Genomic DNA, 27,056 nt, shown 5'->3' on the forward strand with positions numbered 1-27,056 from the left:
AGGTTTGAACAACCCTTCTCAAAAATCTTAATAGCAATCAAGCATATTCACAATTTTGTAATATAACATCTTTGTTAGTGTCAATAGATCTGTCCAGGCCAAGGTCGATTGTTTTATGGTCTGAACAAATCCACCGACACCAACAGCAGCAAAACAGTGCGAATTGGGGTTTTGGGGTTTTTAAGGGTTATTGTTCTATCTTCGTCATTCATCATCCATTATCCGTTATCGGTCAGTTCATAATACGCTACAAAGCCTAGGAGCCGGGACGCTTACTCTCAGCCAAGAGGCCAAGCTAAGGTCCTAGCCCTAAAGCATTGCTGCGATCATTGCGAATGCACCGTTCCCGGAAGTACTGCAATACCGGGCTGATGCATGGAGTGGACAGAGCAATTTCTCAATAATGTGATGCCGTTTTTTAACAGATGCGTATGATACATTGCGAGCGTGATTCTAACTAGCGTGTTGGTACCTTTCAAAGGCACGGTTTGGGATGAAAGTTATATTATTATTATTAAAGCTTTGAAAACTCTCTCGGTGTACCGTCTTTCTCCGTAAATATGTGTAACCATGTATAATATGTATTTGCAACCGTATATTTTTGTAATGTATTTATTTTAGAGATGCATTCTGTTATGTGTTCTACGGACGAATCAAAAAGAAGGGGCGGAGTAAACACGGGCTGATGGGAAATGAGGTAAAGCTGAGTTACCGGTAGATATATCTGTTGTCGCAGCGGACAATAGTGGATATATATTTTTCCCACCCTTAACTTTGGAAATATACATTTTGTTTCCTTGGATTACTTTCAACGGGACCCGGACTCTACAAGTCTGCATCATACATTAATTACGGGTATCATTTTCCATTCATGATGTCGACTCTGGTTCCAGGATTGTTTACTATCTATGAAGTAAACGCCGCTCCCCGTCATTGCTGAGGTCCGACTCATACTCGTTCTATGCGTTTATACTGTCATTGGCGTCGGTTTTAAGAGTATTGTTAATTATTAATTTTACAATTCTAACCATTTTAACATAGTTAGAAGTAAAGCAGCCGAGTCCTGCCATGGCCGGGAATTATACCGGCGGGCGGAGACGTAACTGCGTGAGATTCTTGCTCAAAGATGTTGTGGCAATTTCGGAGGGAATGTCAAGGATGGATTTTATTAACAAGTTTGTTGAAAAGATTCTGAAGTTTAAAAAGGAGGAGGTACATGCTGTCATAAAAATGACTTCTGGCAAAGGCTTTGATGTGAGTTTTGAAACGGCAGCTCTTTATCAAGAGTTTTGGAATCGCAATGAGGGAGTGAGGTCCCAGTTTTCAGGATTTACAGTGGAGAAGCTGACTGATAATGCTAACAAGATTGTCATTGTTAGAATGTTTAGTGAAATAATCAGTGCTGATGACGTCTGTTATTGGTTGAGTAGATACTGCTCAGTAAAAGGCCAGGCTATGAAGGTGAGGTGTGAGAAAGGCTATTGGACTGGTGCCTGGAGGGTACCAGTCCAACTACGGCAAGATCCTCAGGGCTTTCAGGGACTGAAACAAATCCCGTCGACTATATTCCTGGGGGAAAACCGTGGCTTTATCCACTATCAAGGGCAACCGAAACTCTGTCGCAAATGTGGTGAGCATGGGCATCTGGCTGAGGTATGTGATCGAATTTTTTGTGGAAAGTGCAGAACAATTGGACATTCCTTTGAGGAATGTATCAATAGCAGAAAATGCAATCTCTGTGGAGAAACGAATCACCTCTTTAGAAACTGCCCGAATTGAAAGCTAGGAAGGCAGTTAACAAAGACAACAGAGACAATTAAATGATGTCAGACAACATAGATAATGAAATGAATAAATGTCACAAAGACAATGAAATGAATAAAGATAACAAAGACAATGAAATTAATAAAGTCATGGAAATACAAAATGAAAATGAACAAGAAATTAATGAAGTTATAGAAATACCCAATTAAGATGAACAGGAAATGAATAAAGTTATGGAAATACCCAATTAAATTGATCAAGAAATGCACAAAGAAATTGGACAAGACAAACAAATTGAAAAAACAGACGTACCTACCAAAACCCCTGGAGGAGAGACCAGAGAATCAAAATTGAAACAGGAAGAACCTGGAATTTCTAATTCGATTTCTCATAAAATACCTGAATTTGGACATGACAAACGAATAGAAAAAAGCAACTGTCACTCCGAAAACACATATTAATCAGAAAGGGCCTGGAAGAGAGTCCAAATTAGCAAATTTGTTTGCTACGCCATTGCCGGGATTTGGAGAAGAAAAACAAATCGAAAAGGCGAATTACTCTCCAAAAACCCATACGGGCACTGGAAAGAGGGGTAAAAGTAAGACAAAATTGGGAGTGGTAAAAAAACCAGAAACAAAGATAAGAGATTTAGAAGAAAGCCGATTGCCGGTGAATAAGCCCAGAAGGGAACTGTATGAAGTTGAGACGGAGGAAGTCGGGGAGGGAAAAAATCTGACCCTTTGTGGGCAGGGAAGTAAGAGACCCCTTGATAGGTCCTCTGGCTCACCCCCTAACCCAGAAAAAAGGGGAAGACCTGGAACCACAGACAGAGAGTCAGAGGGTCCCAGAGTTTTCCCCGGTGAGTCTCAAAATGAGGTACTACTCTTACGTGATGTGTCTGACACAGGTGACACTCTCGATGATCTCGATGATCACCAAAGAATGGACTCAGATCCCCCGGAACTAGTTTAAATACTTTAACAACAATTATGAACATTACTGTCTCTACTATCAATGTGAGAAGTGTGAGATCAAAGGTTAAGGCTCACAGTGTTTTATCGTTCTTAAAAACTATCAGAACAGATGTGTTTTTACTACAGGAATGCTGCATCCCCTTTCTAAAAAATTATAAACAGTGGGAAGAGATTTGGCCATATCCGTCATTATGGAGTGGCTCGAATGAAAACCGTAACGATGGGGTAGCCATTTTAATAAACAACCCTCAACTCATCATAAAGGGGAGTACTGTGATGAGAGACGGACGCGCAATCTTAGCAAGACTTTCTTATATAGGGAATGATTTTAACCTCATTAACATATACGGCCATGCCGACAGACAACTCAGGTACGAACTTTTAGAGGACATCCAGTCGCATATGCTAGGCCATCAACCACTAATCGTGGGAGGAGATTTTAATTGCATCCTAAGTAGGAAGGATAGAAAGAGGAACGACGAGGAGTTTAAAGTAGATAAAACATCAACTTTATTACAAGACATGTGCCGGACATTTAAACTGGTGGACTGTTTCAAATCCATACATCCAGGAGAGGAGGGCTTCACCTGGTTCAGTAGTGACAATGCCAGAGCCTCTCGAATAGACTACATATTTACGAGGGGTTTAGCACAGAGTGATGCAAGATTAATTCCAGTTTTTTTTTCGGATCACTTGCTACTGTCCTGCTCTTTCTCATTTCCTTCAGGTATGACTGTTGGGAAGGGTTTGTGGAAGTTAAACTGCTCCCTGCTGGAGGATGAGGCTCTAGCCGCACAATACAGGGAGCAGTACAAAGACTGGCAGACCCTTCAAGACTCGTATGATTCACGAGCACAATGGTGGGAAATGACAAAGAAACGAACACAGACCTTTTTTAAAAATGCAGGGAAAAACAAGAAACTTAAAGAGATGAAACGCATGTCGGGACTTCAAAGAAGACTCCAACGCTATTTCATCCTAACAAAAAAGGGGATGGACTTTAATGATGAAATCAAAGAGACCAAACAAGAACTAAACGCTTTGGCGGAAATAAAGAGCAAAGGCATCATAATAAGAAGCAGAGAAAGAGAAATAGAAGAAGGGGAAAAATGTACACGCTATTTTTTAAAAAAAATTATGGGCAAAAATGAGGGGCTTTTTAAACTTCAAAACGAAAACGGGCAAGTAACAAAGGAAAGTAGTGAAATAACCAGATTGGTCGAAGACTACTACAAAAAATTATTTGAAAAGAAAGAAACATATGAGAATGAAATGGGGCATGTATTAGATCATATTTCAAGATCAGTGCGTCAAGACCCCTTTTTAACATCGGATTTTACCCAAGACCAACTGAATGATTGCATAAAGACTATGAAAAAAAGCAAATCACCCGGGGAGGACGGACTCAACCTCGAATTTTACCGGACTTTTTGGGATATTTTAGCACCAGATTTGTTAACTGTTTTTAACAAATTTTCCAGTCGAGACCATATGCCAGACAGTTTCAGAATAGGGATAGTTACTCTATTGCACAAAAAAGGAGACAAAATTGACTTAAAAAACTGGCGACCCATAACGCTTTTAAACGTGGACTGCAAAATTTTCAGCAAGCTTCTAGCAACACGAATGTCTGTTGTCTTGGGAGACTTGGTTGATCCAGACCAAACCTGTGCCATTGTGGGAAGGAAGATCAGTGACAGTCTCATGCTGATCCGTGACACCATTTGTTATGCAAGAGACAGAAACATGCGACTAGCGGTCCTAAACCTAGACTTTGAAAAAGCCTTTGATCGAGTCTCGCACCAATACCTCTTCAGGGTATTGCAAAAATGTGGTTTTCCCCAAAAATACATCAAGTGGGTAGGACTGCTATACCGAGACATCTACAGCAAATTCATGATTAACGGGAATTTATCGGAAGCAATCGAGATCAACTGCGGTGTACGTCAAGGTTGCCCTATGTCTCCCCTTCTCTATGTTCTTTGCATTGAACCTTTGGCACAAATGTTAAGAAAAGATAGATTTGTAGAAGGCATCAATATCCCAGGAAGTGGGGGACAAATTACCAAGTGTGTTTTGTACATGGATGATTTTAATATTTTATGTACTGACCGCGCATCTGTTGGAAGAGCCCTTGACTTGACTGACCTGTTTGGGAGGGCGTCTGGGTCAAGGCTAAATAGAGAAAAATCACAAGTGAAGTTTTATGGAATGTGGAAAGAGACAGAAAAGGCAGGACTCCCGCTGACGGTGTTAAAGACAGACCAGAAAATCCTAGGGATAAAATTCAATGCGGATGGAGGAGGCGAGACCAACTGGGATGACGTGACAAGGAAAGTTAAGCAAAAACTTGTTTTTTGGTCACTAAGAAAACTGACAATAGAGGGGAAGGTCCTAATCATCAAAGCGATCATCCTCCCAATGCTTTTGTCAATCAGTTTAATTTTTATGCCTAAAAGAAACGTGCTGTTACAACTGGACCGAGCCATCTTTCGCTTTGTCTGGGGCTCAAAGTGGGAAAGGATAAAAAGAGATACAATGAAAAAGAAAAAGGAAAAAGGGGGGAAAGGAGTGCCTGACCTCCAGCTTTTCCTGGGAAGCAAATATGTCTCCCTCCACTTCCAAAACGCTGTGGGCCCACCCAACAACCCGAAAAGTCAAGCAATGACCCGGTTTTGGATGGGCTCATATTTACGGAAGCTAAAGCTTGTACCAAACAATCGTTTGATTCCAGTTTCATTTAACTTGCCAACAACACATCTCTTTATTCGGGATTTTTTGAAGAAGTTTGATTTGGAAACACAAGAATGTCACACTTTACAAAACCACAGGGCCCTTATTGCTATTGTGCAAGAGCGAGCAACAGTAAGCCCTGTGCGGGGGCTTGCGTTTGGCGAATCCACAACGGTTTGGAGCAACGTCAATCATCCTGCCCTCCCAAACAGACTACGAGACTCGTCATGGATGGTGGCTCATGAAGTTCTCCCAGTCAGAGCCGTAATGTACCACCGAGGAATGTCAGCGACTTCGACGTGCCCTCGACCTGGCTGTGGCGCCCAGGAGTCGGTGAGGCACCTTTTTTGTGAGTGCAGCGCTGCCCAGGTCTTGTGGACAATGGCCGAACAACTAGGAAAGTTCCCGGACTTGCCAGCAGGAGAGGTCCCTGATGCACAGTACGTGCTTTACGGGGTGAGTCGGTCGAGGAGGCCTCGGAACGACTTTGCCAGGGACTGGCTCACTCTCGCCGCCATCAAGGACGCCATCTGGACCTCCAGAAACCTGCTGGTATGGAGGTGCAGGCAGATCCCCCCCGTGGCTGTGCTCCAAATGGCTGCAGATACCATACAATCTGCGAGCGGCGGGCCTACGACACAGCCATAAAGAAGACTCGTCTGCACCCACCCGGAGGGGGGAGCCGGAGCTACACTGTGGGAGTCCCGGCAGCAACGGCCTGGGTTGTGGAACCCAGAAGGGAGAGGACCCACGCAGAAGGGAGAGGGCCCACACAGAGGACTGGAAGAATGCTGCTTGGGAGGGTGGGATGGCAGAGCTATGCCCTTGCACAATAGTATTGCCTTTTACACGCTGGTTAACTACTGTTAAAAGAAAATAACTCTGAAATTGTTTAATTGATGTTGAAAATGTCAGGAAAAAATGTTAAAACGTCATATCGTCACGTCATATTGTCAGATATAAAAAAAAAAATGTGAATATGCTTGATGGCTGTTGAGATTGTCGTGTTTGTTTTGCTGCTGTTGGTGTCGGTGGATTTGTTCAGACCGAGGACAATCGACTTTGGCCTGGACGGATCTATTGACACTAACAAAGATGTTATATAATGAAATTGTGAATATGCTTGATTGCTAATAAGATTTTCGAGAAGGTTTGTTCAAACCTCACTTTGTGTTTGCTGTTAAAAACGTAATATTGGAATATAATATTGTGAATGTGCTTAATTGCTGTTGAGATTGTCATGATTGTTTTCTGTTTTTAGTGTCAATAAATTTGTTCAAACCCACAATTGTGAAACTCAAAGCATGTCCTGGCTCAAACTTGTGATTGTGTCATGAGTTCAATGCGGGCGCATGCGGCTTATACATGGGTGTGGCTTGTGCAAGTACAAAAGTGGCAAATCACCTAAAATGTTGTGGGTGCGGCTTATAATCAGGTGCGCTCTATAGTCCAGAATTTACGGTAATCAATTCTTTGTGTCTTTGAAAACAAGTTTTCTTAATTAATATGTTTTATGACATACATTTTTCTAAATTTTCTGAGGTTGATTAATGCAAACCTCGCTCTTACCGTAGTTTTAATTTAATGTGCCTTATAGTCCGATGTGCCTTAACACAGAACAATTTTCACAAATGCATATTCTTGAAGTTGCACCTTATAATCAGGTGCTCTTTAAAATCCCAAAAATTCAGTATTTAATCATGCTCATTCCCGCTTGTTTATTTATTTATTTTTTTTATCTATTTGTTAGTGTAACATGAAAATGATGAAACTAGTACAAGTACAGACCAAAGGCCACCCCAAACCCCAAGAAATATGAAAAGAAAAAAGTTAATTCAAGTGTTTAAGAAATGCACATACTTGTACTCGCATCATGAACTGGCTGACAGAGGCTAGAATAAAGAGACAAGCCAAGAAATGGCGAGAGTGAGTAAGACTTTTCCAAAATCTGTTTTTTTCCTTCATTTTTCCTTTTTTGGTAATATATAGATCAAGTAACAAAAAATTAGAAGGGCTGTCCGGGATCCAAAAGACCTGGCTCTTTTTGGTGAGCCTTGCAGAAAGATACATTTCTCTACAAAGAGCCATACTTTCCCTTACTAGCGCCCAGCCGTCGAACCACACTGATTTGAATTCAAACACATTAACTAAAAGCCCTGGTTCAAGTTCAGTCTGAATGTAGCAATGTTGTAAAACAATAAAAGGTGAAATGTCCGCCTGAACATAATCCTGTTTCTTTTATCCCAAACGTTTTTATTAGAAATAATAACGAGGAGACTGCATGTTCTCTTTTACCTATTTACTGAATGGCAAACAGATTGAATACACAGCTGTGGAGCCTTTTTTTCTGTCTTATCAAAGATAGTGCCTAGTCTTATAATGTCTTGGCCGCCCACCCAAGCAAGGGGGTGACTGGCCTGTCTTAACTGGTTCAAACTGGGTAATGTGTGCATGATTGCTTTTAGATAGTACTACATCAAAGCAGGAAAGGTCACAGCAACCTAGCGTCAGCTTAAGTGTTCTATCGAACATCTGAGAGGCTTAATCTAACATATGTAACCGCGGTGTACGTGTCCCACCAAAGATCCACATTCACGCTGGACTGGATGATGAGGTTTTTATTATTACAGTTTCTGCAAATGGATGAGTCACAACATTAGCTTTTTCTGCTGGGTCTGATCTCTTTGATCTCTACATGGGGAATTAATATTTAGTCAAACAGAAACAAAACGAAAATAAACGTAAACAGCTTGACAATATCAATTACATTACTATGCATGGTGAGAGATTTGTCAGCTGGGGTTATAATGTTTAAAATTAACTTTTTTTGTGGAGCACCAAAAGATAGGTCTTACCTTTGTGGTTCTCTCTGATAAGACTAACAACAAACCCCGCCTCCTGGTCACATGTTAGAAGCCAAAACCAAACCCCACCCCATACCAGCAGATGGCACTGTTGGACTCAGCATTGCAGGACATTTACCAAAAACTATACACATATTTCAGCAGGAATTTCAATAAAACAAAAGTTATTATTACACCCGTTACACATAGGCGAAAAATATTCAAATTTATTTTTATTTCTGTGCAACCCGGTACCAAAAGACCCCGGCCCGGTGGTTAGGGACCTTTGCAAAAGTGTTGACCGGATTACAAAAAAAGCACCCAGTTTGTTGGGACATTTCCGTCAGATTTTCTGGTTCTTCCATTGACAAGAGGTGTTGAAAAGCTGTCAGGGTTCTGCTTAGTTATTGCACCTCAGCTGTCTTGGCGCTGCAAGAGGGCAATGATATAAAGGCATCTGCCTTGTGCAAACCCCGCCCTCCTGCTTCTCTTGTTAGCTTCGTAATTAACTCATCCGTTTTCCTCTCCGGGACTTTCTCTCGCAATCCCAACGTGTCAGTAAAATGAATTTATCGTGCTTTCCTTGCACCCAGCCCAGTGTAATTGAATCCTCGCTTTAATTGAGAGGGTGTGACTCCTTTTGTTCTCTTTTATTTTTCTCTATTCTTAACTTTTAAGCAGATGAGTGTGACCCTAGCAATTTCACATGGAAAGACGCACCTGATTATAAGATGAATCCCCTCAAAATGTGTCTTATTTTTCATATATAAGGTGCACTGGACTGTGAAGCGCATATGATTAAAAAATGTTTTTGATATTTAAGCAAATAGGCCCAAATGACTCATTGTGTCATTAGACTTACTCATATTTTTATGATAATAATGATCATGTTTCCAAGCTTTTTTTTCAATGCAAATATTTCAACACATGAAAGGAAGAACCTGTGCTACATTGACGTCTTACTTACACACTCGACACAGACGGCTCGGTAAAAGCCCAGATTTATGGAGAAAATTACCATCTCATTAACATACCACGGGCACTCTTAAAAGAAGGTTATTTATAATTAGATGACATCAGAGACATTGAGCTGGCGTGCTGCAGAGGCAAACGAAGTAATAAAAGGAAGTGGCGACTATCGGAAAGCCCTGGAGAAGATTATTTTGTTGCAATGAGAAAAATTGGGACACAGAACCTGTTGTTTGCTGTCAGAGACATTCAGGGCTTTCTCCGTTGTATTTTTCGCCGTTAAATTTATCCCGGCATGTTTCTGTCAGGGCATAAGTGGCCTATGTCTTGCTGCATTTTCGATCGGGGTGCAGCTAGAGAACTTTTGATTTTTAAAGATACACTGTGTAATATATGACCACCAGTTGTTGCTGATTTACAACCGAAAATGGGTGGTACAAAGCCCTTTGAGACTTATTGTGATAAAGGGCTATAGAAATAAACTTGACCTGACTTCTGATGGGGACCATGGCAGAAAATAACTGAGAAGCACTGCTTTAGGTGTATTTGAGCTCATCAACATGTGCTTTTTTTTTAACCTCGAGACAATGAGAGATTAAAGCTTGCACATTTTTTTCGTCCTGAAAGCTTTTTAGGCTCGAGCAGGATGTAAAATGAAAAAGGAAATAAAAGTGATGTGTGAAAGCAACTGGATTGCAGCATATGTTCTGAACAGACTCTCAGTCTGCTGCGCTTTCTCTGCTGACAGGCTAACAAACGTGTAGATGTACAAATTGATTTACAATCCTCTGACATAGAGATTCACATCTTTTTTTTAAAGACGACGCGATTGAAATAAGTACTCTTGCAGGGTACCTGTTTTGCGGGTGGACTTATGTTTCCCCCACATAAGTCCAGATACTGCAGGCAACAGTGCTCAAAAAGATGAATGGTATCTAAAAACAAAAAGAGGTACTAGGTGACTGACGAGTTCAGAAAACAATATCCCCAAAAAACTTCTAAACTTGAAACAAAGACAGATACCGTCAATAAAACATGTAAGAAACAAAGTAAGAAACTAACAAGTGGGCACTAAACAACAAACAAAATGCCCAAACAAGAAATTCTTTCTCGACCGACCTATGTTTATATGAATGTTTTGCTTCTTATACAAATCACATTTTCCTATGAATTAAATGCATTAAATGCTACACACGGTCCCTTTAACATCTGCAAAATGATCTACTAATCGTGCATGAGTTTAATTTGGCAGTATGCATATCCAAGGTTGACCAAATTTTAATTAAAGAGGCGGCAGCAGCCTGCAAAAATACAAAAGCAACTGGCGTTGACTGACAACTGCAGTACAAATAATTCAAAGGACACCTCCTTACAAAACTTGCCAGCTGACAGCCAATTGGCAGCATCTTTCATTTTTGTTTTTGTCCCCTTCAGGAAGAGGAACTACGCCAAAGCGGCGAGGCCAAATACCAGCACCTCAACGAAGATTTGCACGTCCTCATCGAGGTTTTTGCCCCGCCGGCGGAGGCCTATGCCAGAATGGGTCACGCCTTGGAGGAGATCAAGAAGTTTCTCATACCGGTGTGTTTTACACCAACATATTCTCAATGGAACAATGATCTTTATAAATACCGTACATCACAGATTACAAACCACTACATTTTTTTTTCTTAATTTTAAACACTTCTAAAAACAGAACTCAAAATACTGTACTGACTTAATTTCGGAAGCTCATACAATCACAACAGCCCATACACAGGCTGTACCATGTGACACCGATCTTAAGCTCTCCCATCCCTTGCAGACGTGAAAAAATTATAGGTACGAGAACAAGTATTGCTACCACTCATAAACCATTATATATATATATATATATATACAGTATATATATATATATATATATATATATATATATATATATATATATATATATATATATATATATATATATATATATATATAAAACCTAAAACTAAGTGGTCTGGAGCTGCAAAAATATAAAAGCCTCATACAAGCCTTATAATCGCAACACATTCTTTATTCATCTATATTAAATGACTGAGTGTAATGTGGCTCATCTTGCACTTGAAATTAGGGGCGTAGCACGAGGCTGCCTTACACTGTGATGCCGCGCCTTCAAAATATGCGGAACTTTGGCCGGCACACCTCACCTCTAACACAGGTGACTTAGGAGAAAGAGGAAAACAAGGGAAAGGAAAGCAGCATTTTTCATCATCGATATGTTTTCCAGTAGTTCAAGGTTGAGATTTATGACTAAACATCACAAGATATGAGTTTTCTGCATTGAAGGCAACAACCTGAAGACCAAACCAATACCTGAGAGAGACAAACATGTCGTTCCTCACCTGTGAACTCATACCAGCTGATCTTTCTCATCTCACAGTTATACCCCTAGTTGATCTGTAATATTTATCCTATACATTTTTTTACGGATTTGGACAATGTTAAACATGTTGGTGTCATGCTTGTCCTCTTACAGAGACCGTGTAAAATCAAAAATATATTTCCCTCCTACATATTTTTCAGCTTTTCAACATAATGGAAAAGTGCCAGGGAGCCACTCGCCAGCACTAAAGAGCTGCATGCGGCTCTGAGTCTAATATGACGCCGCAGTTTTCAGCCCCATAGAAAATATATACCTGATTATTGTTCACCTGCTGCCAGAATTAAATATTCAATCAGCAGACAGTACATATTCGAAGTTTTATTTTTTTAAACATCGATGTATTAGGATTATTGTCTCTCTGCAGCGTATATGTTAATGCCAAAATAAGTAATAGTGACTGCTGTACTTGTTGATTAACATTGGCAGCCTTGGACACATTCCGCAATCATGTATCTTAATCAAGGCATAGTATGTTATTTTTCTGTACTACACATTTTCCCAATGTTTTTTTATTTTACTTTATATATTTTAATGTAAGAAATGGACAAGGGTGAGTTGATTTTGATGGCTGTCAACGTCTATGGCTTAAAACCTGACACGGCGTGTACAAAAACAAGTTTATTTCTGAAATTTGTGCATGCGGCTTTTAATCAACGCACTCTGTAGTCTGAAATGTACAGTACCTTCCATAAAGCGGGATGCTCTGAGGTAGTGGTATGCTGCAGCGAGCTTATTTACTCCCGCCATTTATTATAGATGATCACTGCAATGCTCTCGGCTGTACTAATTTACATCTCATTAATTATCTGCACTCCCAACTCGCTCACTGATGCCATTTCCCCAAGTCCCCATAGAATCAGAATCTGAGAATCAGGTTGAAAAAAAAACATTGAAATGCTTTTGTGAATGTATTCTGATGCCATTACAAGAGAAAGGCGAGTGGAGGTTTGCGCAAACTGCATCACTTTTAATTAGATGTTCCCGGTTTCATAGCCCTGGAGATGCTCTGTAATTGAATACACTTTAACTGAAAGGGAGTCTATGGCTCTCTGTATGCACAGTTGGTCACGTTACTGAAAAATACTTATTAATTACAGTTACTTGTTACTTTATGTAAAAAGTAATCATGTTAAACCCTCAGATTCAAGTTTCACGGACCCCTTAACCACCTGGGTCGTTGGGGTAAAACCTCGTAAGGTGAGTCTTCGGCAAGTACAGCCTAGTGGCGCCCATCTGTATCTCCAGGCCGTTTTTTAGGGTAGGGGGTTTTCTCCTCCACATGAAATAACATTGGCTCCTGTGGTTACCAGTAAAAGGAGAAGCCTATTGATCTGACTCAGATACAGCTGATTGCTTTGTTTTTTTCGTCTTTCTGCTATTCGGAGATGAGCCGGACCTCAGTATTGACTGACAGTTGTCCCCAAACACGTTCACACTATTTCCTTCTCTACCCACTGATGAGGCTAGGTTCCCCCATGTGAAGTCCCCGTTGCTGGACAAATTCTGCTTTGATTTGCTTTTGCACCTCAACTCCTGTTACTATAGTAGCAAATTATTGTTCAATCCATCTTCTTGTGATGTTTGACGAGTTATTACCCTGGGCTTCCTGTCACTAACCGGACCAGACTCACACGTATTACTTCTACAACAGATACCCAATCCCAACCTCTCTGACTTAGATAACTGGTCCATCATCTGACTGGTAAACACAATTGTCCAGGATTTCACTCGCCCACCATATCAATACCTCATCCCACTATCATCAGGGCAAAAATACAGGACAATACGATTCAGGAGGGCCCACCTTGGGAAAAGCCTGATCCCCTCTGCCATTTCCTTTTTAAACAACAGGCCCAACTGACCCATCCAAACAGTCTGGCCTCATTGTCACATTGCCATACATGTTTGTCATTCTGCAGTTTTTGTAATGTAATGCTTGTTGTTTCCCCCCGGTATAGTCGGTTTAAATGAATTTCCTTAAGAGTATCAATCAAATAAATCGAATCTAATCCAGCGATGTAATAACAGTTGATTTACAAAATGATATTAATACCAGATTACAGTACTCGTTACAGAGAAAAGTATTTGCGTTCAGGTACATGTTTCTTTGTAATGCGTTATTCCCAACATTGTCTGTGTGCATGTGTATATTTGAGTTTTTGACTTTGGTTGGTATGTATGTGCAGGATTACAACGATGAGATCAGACAGGCGCAGCTGCAGGAGCTCACCTACCTGAACGGCGGCTCAGAAGATGCCAAGGTGCCAGCCGTTAGGGGCAAGTCAGCCACCCGTGCTCGAGGGACACCTGTGCCGGGACCTCCCAGGTAACCTGCTTCGGATTATCTGGAAATGGCTGTGTGTGTGTTATAAGAGAACACAAACAAAAATGGCTGTTCTGACCTAGACAACCCTCAAATATGGGAGTCATTTTGAACAAGAAAACTCCCCCAGTTTTGTGTTGTTTTGATAAGGAAAACCCCGGCACAAATAGATAAACCCCTCAAAATTGCCTTAGATTTTTCAATTTAAGGAAAATGTGTTCTTATTTTTCGATTTGTTCAAGAATTTTTTAGCTGCTTATTGTTATTGCACTATTTTTCATCGCATTAATGTTACACACTTAGGCCGGTCTCCAAGTGTTAGTGTTTGCCTATTTGTTTTGACATTCTTTTGATCTTATTTTTAATATTTAAGTCTGGAGAGGGATGGGTCGCCACCAAGACACCACAGGAAAATGCCCATACGACCCTAGTGATTAAGGCATACAACAAACCTTTCAAGTATGTGTTTATCCTGGAGTGCCATGTCTAATATTATATTAAACAATATTCCCTACATGGGTCATTTTGGAAAAGGTTATCTTTGTCCAAAAATGATTGTTTTTTGGTTTTTTTTTTTGCTGAAGTTGAATCATGAGTTAATTTATATTACAATTACAAAAAATATAAATAAAAATAATGGACTAGAAAACTATTTTATTTGGATCAATTCTTTTTAAAAACAGTCCCAAAAATGGCCTTCTTCTTCCAATACCAGCCCAAAAAATTCACGAAACGTTTTGGGTAAATTATTTTGTCCACATAAAAAAAAAAAAGAAAACACATTATCCGAATGATTATTTTGTGATTGTAATTTTTCTCGGAAATGAATACACAAAAATGTTTTTTGTATGAATTTTCTAACAAACACATTGTCTAACTAGGTCGGGGGTGTCATAATAATTTTCTCAAGGGCCACATCAGCGTAACGGCTGCACTTAAAGGGCCTGATGTAACTTACAATTGTGACTAAATTTAATTAAATGGGATGCAAAAAAATTACTGTGTCATGTAAGCTAACTCATTACATACATTTTATTAGCATTCACAACACGTTATGAATAAATATCACAATATTAACCAATTTAACAAGATCTAGGACATTTTTGGGATCATTTATTTGTCGAAATAACTCTTTGGCATTGATAGGGAATCACTGCCATGTCATAGTGCTGAGCCGTCACTGTGACAGGCATTGCGGAAAATGCACTTTTTGATCAAATCACTTTTAAGTAATGTATTTTTAGCTGCTCAACATTTCAAGCTCTCGTGGGCAACATATGCTATGCGGCGGGCCACATTTGACCAGTGTGTCAGAACCAGAACAGACAGAGGACACAGACGCATAACGTTTTCACACAAGCTTTATTTGACGGGAATGGGGCAGTCATTCACATGAACACAAATGCCAGTGATTCGCTTGCCGGATAAAGTAAGACAGAAGACCGGCGCGGAAAAACAGGAAGCTAGGGGCAGACGAGATTGATACCAGATACACGAGCAGATACCGGACAGACGGGATCGATACCGGACAGGTCGAGTTAGACAAGATCGATACCGGATACTGGAGCAAGATACGGACAGGACAAGACAGACAGGATCGATACCGGATACTGGAGACTGGAGTCAGATATCAGACAGGATGAGACAGACGGGATCGATACCAGATACACGAGTCGATACTGGACAGACTCGATCGATACTGGACAGGACGGGACAGACAGGATCGATACTGGGCAGGATACACAAGCAGGATACCGGACAAGGTCAAAATACACGTCTTGTGGGTGCAGAGGTTCGTTGATGAACTGACAAAGGGTGAGTGAGAACTTAAATAGGAGGGATGCCAATCGGGCTACGGGCCGCAGCTGACGCCAAATGGGCGGGGCAAATTGAGGGCAATGGGCAACCGTGACACTTCGGGCCATTTATTTGTCATGTTGTCTAAATTCCTGACTATTTTGTAGTTGTCTATTAATCTATTTAAACAAGTAGCTAAAATAATATGAAACAAGCAGTGTGTCCTCTGGCATCTATTAATTTCATATAACAGCATTTATATCCTAAATTTAATGTTGTAAGCAGTAGCATTTTCTCTATGAAAATAATAACATAAATGCCTTTATCCACAACTGATCTGTCGGAGGATGGGGGCTTTTTTTCTTCTATTTATCCCGCTGAGCTTTCAGCTTATCGTCCCTTTGAGACATCACACAAAATAAAAATACTGGCGCTCGTTCCAACATTTTGAGCGCTTTGAAGTCATAACGGAAAAAAAACACAAAATGCACATTTGTTTGTATTTGCAATGAAAGGAAAGTAAGACATTGTGTGTTAGAGAAGTTAACCAAGGACACACAGGTTGTTTGTGTTACCGTGTCTTTGGATATAATTGGCCAGGTTTTCACTCAGGCTATAATTAGTGCCTACAATTCATAACAAAATCAATATTTGGTATTAACAATTAGATTTTTTTCTTTAGAACACTCTCTGTCTGCAATCATATTTTCTTTCAGTTCAGGAAAAAAATAATGTTCGTGTGGAGACTTTGTCCCTGACCTAAGCCCTCCAACCATCCCCGCAACATTATGTTCTTGATTCTATCAAGTAAACGTCCACCACTGGCCTCTGACGGTCTGAAAAATCCAAAGCGGACTCCGAAGTATAGAAAGCAGACGCCCCCCTGAGCCACCTTTGTGGGTTTTCTTGTTGCTTCACATCGTTTAATCGACCTTAAAAGATTTAACCGGCACCATAAAAGCTGGGATGCTTTTAACAAACCGCAAGGTCAGCTGGCATTTGGTGCCGATTCAATACAGCGGCTGTCTGAGTTCAAATCTCTCGAGTTGAACTGCGAAAGTAGCTGACTAGCGTAAACATTTTTTTATTTTTATTTTTTTGTAAAATAAATACTGTCTATTCTGGATTACAGTGTGCGCATGATCGAAGGCTACATACGCAAATTCAGTGAAGAAACTCAACTTTTTTGTTGAAACTGCCGTACCTTAAGCTGCAGGCCAAACATATGAAATCAGTCAAATCCATTGATGACATTTTTGAAAAATATCAATGGGGAAATGTCTAGTGAAGAAAAGTAACACATTGTGGTGCAATTGGGACATTCATTCAAAACCTAAATGTACTGTATTGAGAAAAATTCAGAAGCCCGTACAATCATAACAACCTGTACACATGCTGGGGAAAATTATTTAGACACAGACAGGGTTGGGGAGCAATGTTCCCTCTAATTTTCCACAGTTCTGAGCGTTCACACAAAGTCGGGGAGCAACCTTCATCCCAAGTGTGGCAAGATAATTAATTATCAAACATGTCCAAAACTTGACATGAAGTTACATTTTGCTGAGTTTCCGGTAATGCCTACTTATTTTTCACTTTTGAATGAATTGACTAATGTACTATTGCAAAGGTTGTACGGCCTACAGACGTCATTTGTTTTTACAATTCTTTCACAAGGTTTCAAATTTTTTTTTTCCTGGTATATTTTGTCGCATAACATTTTTGGGGGCTTATTTAGTCGGTTGCTCGATACAGAACTGTATTTAATTACATTTTTTTAGTGGAAGTTCAATGTTGGCAACAAGATTGACTTGATATAATTGGAAATTATTCAAATGCAACACAAACTTTTTTTTTTCCCCGTTTTTTCTACTTTTTTAAACTCCTTTGACATTTTTTTTATTGTGTTTATTTTTTCCCAGCTGTTATTTTTTTCTTGCTTTTTTGTTCTCTATTTCCTTTTTCCTTTTTATTTGTTTATTTTTATTTTTTTCTGTTTTTTTTCTGAAATTTTCCTGCTCTTTTTTTCTCTTTTTCTCTCCTTTTGTTTTTTTTTTCCAGCTTTTCACTATTTTTTCATTTTGGTATTTTTTTTATTTTTTGTTCTATTGCCCCTCCCCCTTCCTTTAAGTCATTTTATGCATAATTTTAGATAATATTTGGTCGTGTACGGATTAAAGAAGCAAAAACAACCCGAAAGAGCCAATTATTTTAGTGAGCCGAGCCAAAGAAGCCGTTTCTCGAAAAACTCTACTGACTTTATTCAACGTCGTTCTACTTCGACCTTGACTTAAAAAAAACGTATTTAGAACACAACATCAGGGGAACCCTTGTATTTTTACCTTCATGCACTGAACTTTTACTTAATTCGCTTCTTAGTTAGCAATTTCGAGCCCTGATTTTTGTGAGCTGGATAGATTTTCTTGTGCGCTGAGAATGTGCGGGCAGTGCCCGATTGGATTAGAGGGAACATTGTTGGGGAGTAACTGGATACATGGGCAGACCTTATGTACTCAGGATACAAAAAATGTAGTTGTATTCCATCACAGTTACAAAATTAAATGACAGGTACATTCAGTTAAAATGGGAAAACAATTCTATTTAAAACTATATTTACATTTACTTAATGCGCCGTGAAATGAATTTTGTCATAGTTTCAATCACTAATATGAGAGAGACAGAGAGAGATTAGGTTTACACACGACGGGCACAAGGCAGCTAGGCAGCGAAGTTGCTCACTGCTGATTCTTTCAGGGCATTTAGTAAATTTGAGTGATTATCTTCTTTTTGTTTTTTGCTGTTTATTGTTGTTCAAAATTCACTATTTGATCACTGTAGTATTACATTTTAAGAATAATTACCTTACCCTAGTAAAACTGTATACTTTAAGAGGTTTTGCATCCCCGATTCAAACAGGTAAAGATATTGTTGGAAATTAGGAAAATGAACAATGAATGTGTTTAAAAACAATTTCAGGTTCTCAACATAAACTAATGCAGAGCATATCTTGTCTGCCACAGAAAAAAAAGGTTTATTTTTGCTTAATAAACTATACTATGTGGTTAAAATTTAAGAACTTTTTTATAGGACTACAAGCAACTGCCCGACCTTGATATTCTCCAATTCTTTTTCAAGGTTACATTGTTCATTTACTGTATGTTAAAAAAACATTTTGTAATTTGTGTTACATGTTTTGTATTTTATAAGCATATTGGGTATTGCATTAATCAAAAAGTAATCAAAAGTAATCCAGTTTAATTAATTTAATATCATAGTAGTCAGATTATATTTTTAAGTATCTGTATTGGAGTCACATTTTTAAAGTAACCCTCCCAACCCTGTACCCAAATGCTTGGAATCTTTCTAACACATAGTGTTGGCTGATGGAATATTTTAGTGTGGCAGCAAGTGACTAATTACTGGGTATGTTTTTTCCGATTGGGCCAAAGGCTGTGATATTGAATTAAGCTGTTAAGTGTCCGAAAGCTGTCAGCCTGATAATTATAGTATACCCCTCTTTAATTTGTAACTAGTGTCGGCATGTGTACCTTTTTTTTATGTAGTAGAAGCAATATCTGGTCCCTTTTCTATCACTTTGTCATGTGTGCAAAGGATGGGATGGCTTAAGATTAGCATGGGCTTCTTAATTTTAGGCTGTAAAGTACATTGAGGTTGTGCTTTAAATTTATTTTGTCAAACGGCATACTTCTGCGTATATCTTAATCGAAATGTTATTATTATTAACTGCTGCACTAGTTGATTACAGTCTTAAGACGTATTGTTAGCTGCCATGTTTAAGAAAAGTACAGGTTTGTGATCGAAGTTTAGGTAGTTACATTTGTGTACTTGATGCCCTTCAGCTAAAGATGGTTTGTTTCAGGAGTCGAGGGGGCGTACCGCCTTTGCACGCCGCCCTGCCGAGAGGGGCAGCGCCCAGGGGAACCTTGCCCAGCCGCACGCCATCCTCCAGGACAAGGGGGGCGCAACGAACAAGAGGGGCACCCCCAGGAACGACATACAGACCAGTGCCACCCATTGTTCAGGACACCTACGATGAATACGTGAGTCACTGTCACAGAGACTGTTGCCACGGTTTCCTGAAAAATAATGTGGTTGGGAAAGTACAGCGATTTTGAAAATCCCAATCGAAAAATTTTGAAATTAAATTAAAAATTCTGTTAACACTGAATACAATGCCTTAAAGCGCATCAAAATGTGTTTCCAGGGTGATGTGCGGTGTTACTCTTACGCTGAAATAACGCTTTGCAAGAGTTAAATGTTGGTCTTATCTGACAAGATCACCTCGTTCCACATTTTTATGTGTCTTCCATGTAGTTTATTGCAAAATGGGCCTTTTTATGGTTTTCTTTTAGAAAGGGCTTTCTTCTTGCCACTCTTCCATAGAGGGCAGAATTATTAAGAGTATGACTTAACAGTTGTCTTATGCACATATTTTCCCACCTCAGCTGAATATGCCTGCTAGTCATCCAATGTGATAATGTAACTCTTGGTTGCTTCTCTGATTAGTTGTTGGCTTGTTTGGCTGGAGGTTTGGTGGGAGGGCCAGGTCTTGGTAGATTTGCAGTGTCTAAATGCCCTCTCCATTTTTGATATTATTGCTTGCACAGTGCAGCGGGAGATGTGTAAATGTTGCAAAATCATTTTTATCCAATTGAACTTTCCCACAAAGTTATTCTTGACCTGCCTGGGGTGTTTTTTGGTCTTCACATTGCTAGTGTCTTATTCCACAGACCTCTGGGTCCATCACAGAGCAGGTCCACTCTGTCATTGTTAATCATTGGATCATTCAGCAGTCATCAGGGACCTTCTGGAGACAGAAGGCTGAGCTGAGAGAACATGTTTTTGCAACACATATTTTTTAGTATGTGTTGAAAACATTTAGTTACACTTCACTATTGTGTTTCACGTGTTAGCTTCATGTTTGAAGCCTGTAATGTGGCAATATGACAAAACGTTCTTGGGCGGCCAACATTTTTGCTAGGCACTGTAAGCAATAACTTTCCCAAGCCTTTTGAGCAGCACGGGGGCTAAAAGTTGATGTTTAACACATGAAAGAAGAGAAGCGGTGCCCCTGCATGAGATATTGCAGCAGCCGACCATGCTTAAGCAAAAGCGACAGCTTTATTCGAACGCGTGGAGGTTGAGGCAATGACTCCTGGACCAGATGTATCCCATCATTGTCGCTGTAAAGAACATTCCCGACACTTTCACCTGCGTTTCCATTGGAAAACCAAGGAATAAAAAAAAGTATATATAATAAGCAGGCCAGGCATCTGCCGGATGATGAATATGGCCGCATCACCACAAATTACAAGTAGAATGAGTCGCCCGGCGTTATCCGGATGAATCAGGCATCATAAAACAAGCGCTTCCTCTTCAGGTGCTTACAAAACCCTTTTGTAGTCATCAGTGACATGACAAAGTGATGTTGCCAGTTTGCTCATGGTTTAACGGGCGCTTGCCAGCAGGATTGTAAAACGTTTCCCAGATGCCCATTTTATGAAAGTAGACACGCTACGCATTTTTAAAAGATTTTAAAGCACTTTACGCACTCGTCTTGCTAAAATTAGCCCATTTTAGGGCTTAACATATGCAATGAATGTTAGGTTTTTTAATTTATTTTTAACTCATTTAATGCGAGACATATCTCTCAAATGGTAAGCCATTTTTGCCGTTTTGACTGAAACATCTGAAAAACAGCTTTTTGTGAACAGATGTCATTCAAGCAGAAGTTTCATTTGAGGGCTTTTTTTGTCTTTGTGATACCTGCAATATCTAAACAATAGTTTCCATTTAAGCAAGGGCACTTTCCTCGCAAAATAGCCTCTTTTTGCAAGAACACTGAACTTGTACATGAATGAGGCACACACTTTGCAAGACCTATTCAGCACGTGACCACACAATTCTGGTCACCATGGCAATCTAGTCCCTTCGAACGTGCACAAAACATCATCGCTCTCTACCCCGACAATGAAGGATTGACTTTGTGATCTTTTTTATAAAGAAATTAAGCTCTGTTGAAACGCTAATGTCTTTTCTTTTCTCACCAAATGCTTCACTACGCCTTTTCGCCATATGGCCCGCCCACACACTCTCAATTGCTAGATTCCGGAAGCGATATTATGACGCGGGGGCATCTTTGTGTGGACAAATATCTGATCAAAGGCACTCCTGTCATTTAATGGTGGTTTCTCATACTGAAACAATTCCCAGCGGCTTAATACTCACGGATGACCTGCACCAAACCAATTTATAGTAGTTTTTTTTTCTTTTTTAGATAAATCAAAAATGTATTTTTAGGTGTGGAGACTCAGGGACAATATTCTGAAATGTTTGTATATGTTTTGGCACTGAATGAGTTGAAGACAACTATTTTATGTTATACTCATTTCTGGAATATTCGTGGTACCAATAGCATATATTAAAACAAAAGCCCATTGGATATGTGACATCCCCAATAAAATAGATGGGTAATGTTTACATGGAATATATTTCTTTGAAATGGCGCTGGCCTTTTTTGACCACTATATGTTGCTGTAATTTGCCGTGCAAAGGAAAACAAGGGCTACAAGCACAAGGAAGAATGCAAACTATGGAGACTCAAAATGACCAAACCACAACTTTTTTCTTCATTTCTTTTGTCAAGTCTTTCTTAAGTTTTTTGTATTTTTTGGGTACGCTTAGCAGCAAAATGGCAGACAAATATCTCAGCTCCCTCTCAAGCATTGAATACATCTTGTTTGACTGCACTTTTGCCCTTATATTATTCTTTAATTTAGCAGGTGTTTGCATTTCTATTCTTGCTATTTTTGTAAACATACATCTGCAAATGGAAGATTATTGGAGCAATGGATGGAATGTTCAACTCCTCCGCTCATGCTTATTCCATTCCAGCGCTGCAGGATGAAGGTCATCCGCTGGTCAACGCCAGCAAAATGCAGCATTTTGATCTAAAACGCCTCGCAGTGTAGGCGTTCGAGGAACCGCTAAGGCCTGTACAGGTGTAATAGATGGGCTGGTGGTCTTTCCTGGATGTACTGCTGCCCTGAAGGTCTGGCTGAGCCAGCGCTATTCAATTTCATCTTTTCAGCAAGCAGGCATTTCTGCAGCGCTTTTTCATTAATGGATCCAGCTCGCTGCAAAGCGCCGGGTAGATGTGAATAAGCATTTGATTCGGGTACAATTTAACCAGAGACCAGACATTTGTCAGTTTTACTCCCATTGGGACATTTTTCAAGTCTTCTCTAAAATTGTCCACTTCCTTACCTCTTATCTTCAGTAGGGTCGCAGGGGTTCTGGAGCTCATTCTAGCTATCCCCGGGCAGTGGGTAAGGACACCCCCGAACTAAATGCCAGTCAGTACATATAGACAAACAATTCACTTTCTCACTCACACCTAGGGACAATTTTTGACCCGGCAATCAACTTGTCATGCATGTTTTTGGAAAGTGGGATGGAACCACAGTGCCTGGAAGAAACCCACACAGGCACAGGGAGAACATGCAAACTCCTCACGGAAGGTGGGGAGCTGGATATGAGCCCTAGTCCTCTGAAGCATGGGGCTGACGTGCTACCATTCAGCCGCTGTGCACTAAAAATGTGTTTTTTGTAATTATAAGACAGAAAGTAATGCATTGACTGGTTTTCAACAATTGTAACGAATAAATCAACAGTTGAATTCAATTAGCCAAATTGACAGGTATTGTTAGGGTTCAAATGGGTGCTTGAAATCCTTGAAAATGCTTGAATTTCAATGGTGTGTTTTCAAGGACTGAGAGGTGATTACGTTTTGGGTTAAGTCATTCTAATTCTTTGAAAATGTTGACGTGTTTTCTCAACAAGTCTGCTTCAAAATAACGTAAGAACTGCTCTCTGATTGCTTCGCTTTATCGCCGCATTTCTTCTTCCCTCCTGATGATCGGCAGCTGTAGTTAGTTTGTACATTGTTCTATGAAGCGTCATCACCCCAAGAGGAGAGATGCATGCAATATCTGAACAGGGCACTATTAAATGTGTAAGGTGTACGTATACATTCTCAACATTTAATTTGGGCTATGCAACAAATTAACGTAGCGTTTGCCAGTGGTGAATTGTAATGAAAGAACTTCCTGCAATGGAAAATAGAAGTTTCATGTTACTATATTACATGATGCAATTTTCACCCAACATCTATACGGGGAGAGATATCTATTAATAATAATAAAAATATATATAATATTTGCAATTTATTCAAATTCAAAATATTTCAATTTGATAAATGCACATGTGAGTTTAAAACTTGCATATAAAAATTGCACATGTATTTGTGGCTCTGCAAAACACATATTTCACTCCGAATATTTCCTTTAAATGGTAATAGAGAAATTTGAAATAATCTTTGAAAGTCCTTAAAATGTTCCTGAATCTAGCCCTGAAAAAGCTATAGTTTAAATATCAATTACCTCCATTGTTCCTACTCTTATCCCTTTGAAGAACTGATCGATTTATTTCAATTTAGTTGTACGATTGGTTTAAAACCACTCCCAAAACTACAAACAGTTGTGTCAGGAAAAACTCAAATTGTTGTAAAATGGACACTTTTGTCAGAACCAGAACAGACAGTAGACCCAGTCGTGAAACATTTCACACAAAGCTTTATTGAGGAATCGGGGAAGTCAGGTGCGGGGAAACAAACGACAGCGATCCGGTGCCCACTGGGCAGGATTAGCAGGAGGCCCTCGAGATCGGAGTGTGGTCGTTGGACATAATCAAGCCGAGGCGCCGGGACGGAAGATCGGAGCGTGGGCGTAGGACGGAAACAAGTCTGGCAGCCGGGACTGGAGATCGAAGCGTGGTCGGAGGACGGAATCAAGTCAGGTGACCGGAGACGATTGGGAAGCCAGGGACGGAAACAGGACAGGACAGAACAGACGGGAGCCAGAGTCAAAAAGTGCTTGCCTTGCATGCGCGGATTTTCGCTGACGGACTGACAAAGAGTGAATGATAGTGATGTGTTTAATTAGGAGGGTAACCAAGCATGAAACGAGCAGCAGCTGCAGCTAAACAAGTGGACACAGCAAATCATGACAACTTTGGGTTTGGCAATTGAAACCCAACAATTTGGATAACAGTTAGCGTGCTTTAAAAAGTCAGGGGGCATTGTGTATTATTTATCAAATCCTAGTGGTGAAGGAAAACATCATTGATATAATATATAAACATATTGATTTAAATAATCAGCAAATATTAATGAACTTTTTTTGTTTTAAATACTCATAGTTTGTATATGCTTTATGCACACAATATGATGTTCACCTAAAGGGACAGACATGATTGTGCCCCGTCTTACTGCAATGGGAACCCTCAAAAAACAAAAAACGTTTGTGAAACATTGTGCATTTTGTTTACTTCAAGTCTACGTAGTTTTTTTTTTCCCTCCACATGCTGGTATTGAGTCGCGGTTTGGTATCAGTAGATACGTAAAATCAAAGACTTAGACTTGTACTCAGGTGCCAAACAAGTGTGATCCGGACATTCTGACAAAAAGCAATTCATTAATCACTTTAGAAGGCATTTTTGCGTGAGCTTTAACCAAACCCAAATATTGAGCTTGGCTATCATATAACTCCAAACATAATGGCCCAATCCATGATACCAAAAATAACAAAAACAGGTGTACATTGTGAGTCAATTGATTTTGACCCAACTTTTTGAAGCACATTGTGTAGTATTTAGTCCCTTTAGTATTTAGTGGTAACAAAATAATAATTGAAAAACAATATCGATTTAAATGTTACACATGTATTTTTTATGACATAAGACCTATCTTGAGAGCTGACTTGGTTGTTTGCCTAGATGCTAAGATTATTATCCAAAATGTTTTGAAAAACTAGGCAAATAAATGACAGGAACAATTGTGTTTGGTCAATTTGAGTCTTTGTAAATTCGATTGTTTCTTGTGCTTTGTAGCACTTGTTTTCAGTTGCACTACACAATGCGATTAGTACTATTCATAAATAACACTGCGATTATTCATGTATCCATCCATCCATTATCTGCACCGCTTATCCTCAGTAGGGTCACGGGGGTGCTGAAGCCCATCCCAGGTATCTTCGGGCAATGGGCAGCGGACACCCTGAACTGGTTGCCAGCCAGTCGCAGGGCACACAGGGACAGAAATTCCGTTCGCTTATTCACACCTAGGGACAATTTGGACCGGCCAAATAACCTGACATGCATGTTTTTGGAATGTGGGAGGAAACCGGAGTGCCCGGAGGAAACCCACGCAAGCACGGGGAGAACATGCAAACTCCACAAAGGAGGTTCTATATCATGACCTCAGAATTGCGCCGCACACACTGTGCCGCCGTGCTTCCGATTATTCAAGTAAATCTTGTGAATTTCTGTCCTCTTGAGCCAGTTTGTATTATGTATTTATTTATTCATAAAATTTTTTGGACTGTGATGTGGACATTCTAACCACTTTTTCACCGTGTTACCAATCCTGTTACATCAACATTTGAACATTGCATTATTCAACTCATTCAATGACATTGTATATACATGTTTTCAGAAACATTGTCCCTGCGTGCTAAACTCAAAAAATATGTTTTATTTGATTTATTTAAAAATAGATTTGAAAATGTTCCTAATTATTTGCTGTATGTGCTTCTGCACCCTAAATTGCCCTGACACTGACCTAACCACGCACAATGGGCAGTCAACGCACGCCAACCGGGAGTAAATATGAAGCCCTCTGCAGCCGCGACGCAAAAGGGCAGCTAGCCGGACAAAATTAGACCAACAGTGACACAAGGCGGGAAACACAAACGAATAGGATAATGGATTTGGAGCTGCTCATCGGCAAGCATCAAGCCTCTGGGAATGATTTGAGTGTTATATGTCAACATTAAATGGCAGGAGTGTCTATGACCATATCTTTGTCTACACATCGAGGACGTACTCACTTTCTATTGTTGCTTCTTGTATCCAGCAATTGAAGTTTGGCGAGCCTTGTTTGGCGAGTAGGCATAGTGAAGCAGTGTGGTGAGAAAAGTGAATATATGGTTAAGTACAAACATTTAACACTTCAACAGAGATTGAAAAAGATGACAATGTCCCATCTGGGTAGAGCGGTATGGCGTTTACTGCACGCCCGCAGGAGTGCGATTACCATGGTCATGTCATCACACCATCCAGAACAACGGGCCCTGAAAAGTTATTGCAAAGTTTAAGCATAGTTTATGCAC

The 27,056-nt window shown here is 39.9% G+C and overlaps 1 protein-coding gene across 3 annotated transcripts in view; it reads left to right on the forward strand.

Moving 5' to 3' along the window:
- Positions 1–27,056, forward strand: part of khdrbs3 (KH domain containing, RNA binding, signal transduction associated 3) — a 149,729-nt gene that overhangs the window by 88,829 nt on the left and 33,844 nt on the right. For all 3 annotated transcript variants that reach the window (XR_015849762.1, XM_088328998.1, XM_088328999.1), the window contains 3 exons: positions 10,718–10,864; positions 13,877–14,016; positions 19,688–19,868. Coding sequence is in view for 2 of the 3 variants with exons in the window: in XM_088328998.1 (XP_088185124.1) it covers positions 10,718–10,864; positions 13,877–14,016; positions 19,688–19,868 (468 nt within the window). In the remaining variant the exon portion in view is untranslated. The remainder of the gene's footprint in view (positions 1–10,717; positions 10,865–13,876; positions 14,017–19,687; positions 19,869–27,056) is intronic.

This window comes from Urocampus carinirostris, chromosome 2, assembly GCF_059441175.1.
Source record: "Urocampus carinirostris isolate Australia breed hairy pipefish chromosome 2, RoL_Ucar_1.0, whole genome shotgun sequence".
Classification (NCBI taxonomy): domain Eukaryota; kingdom Metazoa; phylum Chordata; class Actinopteri; order Syngnathiformes; family Syngnathidae; genus Urocampus; species Urocampus carinirostris.